Source organism: Gymnoscopelus braueri (genome assembly GCF_963280865.1).
Source record: "Gymnoscopelus braueri genome assembly, chromosome: 14".
NCBI classification, from domain to species: Eukaryota; Metazoa; Chordata; class Actinopteri; order Myctophiformes; family Myctophidae; genus Gymnoscopelus; species Gymnoscopelus braueri.
In genome coordinates, this window is record NC_137619.1 from 40,801,906 (window position 1) to 40,808,668 (window position 6,763).

At 39.0% G+C, this 6,763-nt stretch overlaps 1 protein-coding gene across 1 annotated transcript; it reads right to left on the reverse strand.

Annotated features, from left to right (window-relative positions):
* Positions 1-1,058: 1,058 nt before the first annotated feature.
* On the reverse strand, positions 1,059-5,805 carry cfl1l (cofilin 1 (non-muscle), like). The gene is made up of 4 exons (XM_080448866.1): positions 5,655-5,805; positions 4,111-4,403; positions 3,758-3,834; positions 1,059-1,868 (listed from the first exon to the last, which is right to left on the reverse strand). The coding sequence occupies exons 1-4, from the start codon at positions 5,655-5,657 to the stop codon at positions 1,753-1,755; spliced, it is 489 nt and encodes a 162-aa protein (XP_080304992.1). The 5' UTR covers positions 5,658-5,805; the 3' UTR covers positions 1,059-1,752.
* Positions 5,806-6,763: the final 958 nt, after the last annotated feature.

Genomic DNA, 6,763 nt, shown 5'->3' on the forward strand with positions numbered 1-6,763 from the left:
ATAGGGAATGTCATTATACTTTCACCAGCTAGAAGGTAATCCAATGAGAATAATTTAAGATAATAGGTTTCCCTCTCCCCACCTGCATTATATAGTTGTACAATTGTGTAATCGAACAACTAAAATCTTATGGGATCCCCAATACCAAATCTTTTCAAATGGGGGTCCACCACCAAATACATACTGTAACAATTTGGGGGTCCTTGCCATGAAAATGTTTGAGAACTGGTTTAGAGAGCAGGGACATTATTGGTGTGTGGAGGCGGTGTATTTTGGTATTGGATGTAAACAAGTAACGTCAAGATGGGGTCAAATCAATACTTTAAACTGAAATACTATTTACAGAGAATGTGCTTATTCACTGCAGTTACGTTTGTTGTGCCTGAGCCTCTTTAACATGATCTCCACTTTGCATTATGGGTCATTTTGTATTTGTTCACTACATTTTGAAGTGCATTCTGGAAACGCATGACACCATAGACCTGTGTTTCTGGTCCAAATCTGCTGCCTAGCCAATCTACGGGACAATTTAAACCCAAGACTACAGTTATGCACAGAGAGCTTATTTGAATAGATTTGGATTGATATTACTTACCTCAAATACGGTCATAGTCTTTCAACTAACTCAAACATCGAAGTGATGTTTGTCTCGCTCCATTGTAGCCTACCAAATTCATGAAAAATAAATATAGCTCGTTTAATCAAAATGTGAATTAACAAGCCAACATGCGAATTGGCCTATGGAACTTAAACAGTTTGGCCCATCAACCTAATAACTTGCTGTATTTGGACCCATCATAAAAATTAATGTTTACAAGAGCTCAGCTGCCCTGCCCCTCATTTGACATGTTTCAGGTAAGCTTCCTCTTGTCAAATGGATGTGTCCAGTAGCACTGTAGTGGCCAAAATATTGCATCGTTTCCCTTTATTATTACAAAAGGAGAGAAGTCCTGCAAGAATTACCCAGTGCCCTTCCCAAGATTGCATTTTCTGTTATCATACTGACATTCTATCAGAACTAGACAGCAGTCACTATAGTTAAATGATAAGACTGGAAATGGTTACAATTGGCCGATTTATTGAACGAAACACTGGAGGCAGCTGAATGATTAGTTACATTTGTGAATGAATTTGTGTAACTTAACAGCAGTGTGAACTTGCCTCTGTCCTCTTTGTAAGTGTTGCCCAGTAAAGCTGCATTAAAGTAGGTTACATCATGTAGGAATCAAACTGCCATATCAAACTAAACAGATGTTGCCATTAACTAGTGAGAAGAGATTAACAGTCTGGTCTGATAAAAAACTAAACGGAATGCAATCGTTATTTAAGTCACTATGTGTAGTAAACAATATGCTTAAGAAACTTAAGTAACTTAAAACAAATGCAGGATTTCAAACATGCATTTTTACGAAACAAGCAGAAACTAGCAAAAGTTGTACATGAACAATTGAGAAAATAATCTTGGCTATAAACTATGGGTTTTACAAATTAACACACACCTGAACAAAACTTTTCAGAATCAAAACCAGTGTCACTAACAGTGTTAAGTCAGTTTACATTTAGGCTTTGCCTTAAGTGAGATCCATGGCCGTATCCAGTGATGAGCCCATGCTTAGTCCTACTATCCCTTAAAAACTCTTGTTGAATCCATCCTGGATGAAAAATGAATCCATCCAATAACCTTAAATCTATATGTATGCAAGGATAAAGTGGTGGTTATCGGGCAGGCCTATAAGTTGGCATCGAGGGCTTTTAACACTCTCTCCCTTCCAGCTTCTTTACGACCGATCTCCCTCCCAATTTGTCCACAAAGAACTGTTCATCCTTGAGGTCGGCGATGTCGGTCAACTCCCATGCATGTTTGATACCTGAGGAACAAAAAGTGTTTCTTTGAGGCACATGTGAACTTGACATTTTTCCCCAAAAGTCATAAACCAACGATCTACAGATTTTTTTTTAAATGTTTTTTTTTTTTTTTTTTTTTTTTTTAGCTTTAATATACAGGGTTCCCACACATTTTTAACCAATGAATTTTCTAAACTTTTCCATAACTTTCCTTAAGTATTTGACCCAATTTCCAGGCCTAGAGCAGGCATTCCAGGCATTGATAGCACACTGGGGTCATTATTTGACCATATTATGGTCAAATAATGACCCCAGTGTGCTATCAATGCCTCAAGACAGACTCGAGCGAAGGCGAAACACGTGAAAAAACATAACAGCTCTACAAGCTCAAAATATATCACAGAGCAACATGTTGTGAGCTTGTAGATCTGATCTGTTATTTTTGTCACGTGACGTCCTATATACATTAGGCCGCTCTCACACAGCTCGTGCAGCACAGCACTTAATTTGACCACGTTACATATTTCACGTAATGTTAGACATGCTTTGGGACATGTTTTTCGGAAAAGAAATAGCCAAAACTATGTATATCCAAACATTTTCCAAAACATTTGATTAATTCCAAACCTTTTCCCAGGCCTGGAAAACTGTTTTTCTAATTTCAAAAATATTTCCAGGAATTTCCTGACTGTGGGAACCCTGATTATATAAAGCTGCAGTGCAGTCCATAACTTATCATGCTTACCCAGGACTAGAACAAAGATCTCCCAAATTTCTACCACTCATTCAAGAACCATCTAATAAAAGGCTAAAAAAAGAACCCAAAAGAAACTACTCTTTAAATAATGGTAAAAATATATACATGTTTTATGCATTAAAATAAGTTCCAGATTGCAGCTTTAACACATTTAGACCAGGAAACGCATCAGTCATTATTTTGATTTCTTTGGGCTTTTTTTTTTTTTAAATCATTAAAGTTTGTGCAAATTTTTGAATACATGTATATATTTTTTAAAGCAAACATTTGTAACTCAAATCTTTGCTTCTGGAGGTTCTTCAAATCCTACAGTTTATTGAAAAACATACGTTTCTAATTCTATATCAGTGGTTTTCAAACTTTGTCATGTCAAGGACCCCCAAAATTATATGTATTTGGCCATGGACCCCCATCTGAAAACAATTTGTAATAGGGACCACAGAAGCAAAGATTTAAGTTAAAAATGTTCCCTTTACAAATATATATATATATTCAAATATTTGCAGAAATTCTCACGATAATTAGTTTTTTAAACTATGAGCTTTAAGATCTGCTAGTTTTGAATAGCCAAAGAAATCTTAAAATGACAAAGACCCTTTCCCGGTCTTAAGGGATTAAAGGGCTCAGGAGGTGGTGTGGCCATCCGGGAACTGAAAGGTTCCCAGTTCCATCACTGCCTCCTCCTGGCTTTGTGTCCTTGAGCAAGACACTGGACTCCTAACTGCTCCCGATGAGCAGGTTGATGCCTTGGAAGGTTGCCTCTGCCGCCTGTGTCTAGGGATTTTGTTGTCCTAACCATTATACCTAAGCCTACTGGATAATAAAAGGTAATTTGTTGGGCACACAAGCCAAATACATTATTCTCCTTATAAACCAGCTTTAATACAATAGAAATGGGGCAGTAACTCACTGATCATCGTCAAGGAAATGTGGACAAATAACCATCAGCCTTGTTCTTTGGTTTATGGCTTTGAAATATTTTTTAAATGCCCATAAATAGCCAAAGTCTCAGGGAATAAAATAAAAACATCAGCTGCCAGGCACTCGTAAGCGAAGTCTAATTTATACTCCTCTGCACTACGGCGTATAAATCAGGCTTTAGGTGACTTTCAAATTACTTCAACAAATGAGGGGAAAACCTGTCAGAGCCCTTACCAACAAACTTCTTCTTTATAGCGTCCTTTGAGCTGGCATACTTCATCTTGTCCTTGATCGTTGCACTTTCCGGTGCCCTGTTAAAACATTTAAGATAAGAAACAGTTTTTTAGTTGATGTTCAACACATGATTAAAATCTCTATTAACCGCATTAACCCTGGCATCCCCGTTTTGGGCAAAGAGAGATTTGTCAAGATATTTCCAGAAATGGCTCTACATGCGCTCAATGCGTTGCATTCTTAGTTAGGTTATTTTTGAATAGCCAAAGTATAAAATATGGCTCCAGTGGTTAACATAAGTGCACAGAATATATAGAGTCATTTATATTACACTCTTAACTGTGTATACCTACCACATGATGAAGATCAAGTCATTCTTGGGGCTGACGTTGGTTTCGTAGGCACAGTCGTAGAGAGCGTAGCGACATGCAGTGTCGGGCACCTTGCTCATGATATACTTGAACTTGAACTCTTCGTCCGTGAGGTCTTTCACCCGTACTTTACTGGTTTCGTCTGGGATGATGTAGTTGCCGTCGATGACGAAGAGGCAGAACTTGCAGTGCTCCTGTGGGTCCTCTCCAGCCATGTTTAACCTCATCTTGTTAAACAGGTGCAGCACATCTTCGACGACCTCTATTCCAGATGCCTGTAACAGAACAACAAAGATGTCAATGGCTATGAAAAAGAGGTAGATTATGCACATCCCTACAGTTCTTGATACAAGCGGTGCTGGACTAAAGAGACTCAAAGTAAAGAAAGGCAATGTCTGCTCAGTGAGTCGCATTGCAATCTACACATTAGCCTCGATCTTGAGATACCTTGTAGTGGATATTTTGGCCCAAGGGTGGCACTGCTAGAAAGGCCAAGGGGTCACCATAATCAGTCATCCTCTGAGTTTTAAGGTGCAGAGGACAAATCCATGACAACCCAGCCACTAGTTTGAGATTCTTGTTTTGGTGGTGGACACATTACCCCCCTATCTATCTATCTATCTATCTATATCTATATCTATATCTATATATATATAAAAGTGCTAAACAAATGCATAGATGTATACCTACGCTTACACAGACATCCTTCCCTTTTATCTATGCCTTCATTGCGTTGTTCATCCCAATAAAAGTAGCCTAGATGACAATTGTGTGACAGATAATTGAACAGTAATCATGCAGCATGCTCAACGTTCATGGCCCATTCTGTGATGTCCCCAAAATACACATTTTGTACTTGCATCAAAAAAAAGTGACCACATTTTAAATAATACTGGAGAAAAAAAAAAGAAAAAACTATTAGCCAAGATTAGACACAACAAACAAAACAAACATGAAAGTGTTTGACAATTGCATTCCATGAGTGCAGTGTGAATGCTTGAAGGCCTGGCCTCTCTCTCTCTCTCTCTCTCTCTGCCACACATTCCAGGTAGAGAGAGGAACAAGTTAGCACACGTCCGCCCTGAGGCATTCTTTAAGGACAGGTTTGAAGTCAGACTGAAAGATCTCTCCATTTCAGAGAGAAAAAAAACCACACCTTGAACAAGAAACCTTTTCCATATACTCCATTCATTAAAAAAAAAAAGAAAAAAGTTTATTTGAAAGCACACACACACACACACACACACACACACACACACACACACACACTCTCTCTCCAAATAAATGTCAAACTGTGCAACAGAACGGCGAGAACGTGCACAACACGTTTCATTTGAAAGATTGTTAGATAGTGGGAGACACAGTGCTGGCTTTAGGTTTGGGAGTTTTACACACAGCGCGTGAAACACGCCAAAACTACCACCAGTCGACGGATATATTCTCTACAAAAAGAAATGAAAGCCACTAAAAAAACCTTTTCTATCAAGTTTTAGAATTAGAATAATTAACTTAAAAAAGCCACTCACCATGTTTGACTGCTGGTGGATGTTTTTTAGGAACCAAGTCGGGAGGGAAGAAGAGGAGCGTCAAGGAAGGAGCTTGTTAACAGCAGCTGTGATCTTTGCAGAGTTAGAAGGGAGGCTGGTTTTAACGTTTCATGTATACGTCCGCGTACGACGGTGCCGCGCGCCCGAAAATAGCCGATCTACAAGCTCGCGGCGCGTCGCGTCCGCCATGCGCCGCGAGCTTGTAGATCGGCTATTTTTTTCCCCGAGCGGCTCGAGTGGGAGGAGTCATAGATTTGAGCAGCGCGAGCGCACCTCTGCCGTGAACTGAACGTACTAGACACGCCTCTTTCTGCTTTTCCCCCCTCAGGTGAGAATGACCAGGGTTGCCATGCCCGCCTATTGTAAGTGAACTTGGGCTTGTTTTTTCCAGTAAAGTCGCTTGTAATTTCAATATTATATTATATTATATTACTATATATTTGGGCTTGCTGTCTTAAAGTTGTTTAAACCAGTGGTTCTCAAACATTTTCATGTCATGGACCCATAGTATGTATATCTGTCTGTCTCTTATATGTCATCATGATTTGTGTGCATGGGGATCTCATCTTAAACAAGCTCAGTGCTTAATGAGTCTTCCAGTTTAGTAGACCTTGTATTGTGAATTTGTACTTCCATGTACTGTTGTTCTCATGTCTTACTAAATAAAGTACATTAATCAATCAATCAAACCCCCAAATTAATTTGTATTTGTCCCTAGCCTAAACCCCCATCTGAAAATAATGTTTAGCCAGGGGAGCCCCATACAAGATTTAAGTTTAAATGTTTAAAAAAATCTTCCAAATCTTCCAATTTTTTCCACCCCAAGTTTTGAAAATAGCAGATCTACAAGCTCACAACGCGTCGCATCACGACGCTTTGTGAGCTTGTAGATCGGCTATTTTCAAATGGCCATTGTTGTATGTGAAAGTGCAGATGTGGCCCATAGTCACTTCTTCTGGGCTTGTTTTCATAGACATGGTTGCTTATTTCTCTCACAAGATCTGGCAACACTGAGGAGAACCCACAATGTTACATTTATTTGCACGCTTCCTTCTGTGTTGCGTTTTAAACAACATTTAAGAGGAAAA

Bases quoted from the DNA above. Each gene is read 5' to 3' on its own strand.
- cfl1l (XM_080448866.1), bottom strand. The intron at 3,835-4,110 runs GTAGGTATACAC...ATGTTTTAACAG, and splicing joins GACTTGATCTTCATCATGTG to GGCACCGGAAAGTGCAACGA. The intron at 1,869-3,757 runs GTAAGGGCTCTG...TTTGTTCCTCAG, and splicing joins TATAAAGAAGAAGTTTGTTG to GTATCAAACATGCATGGGAG.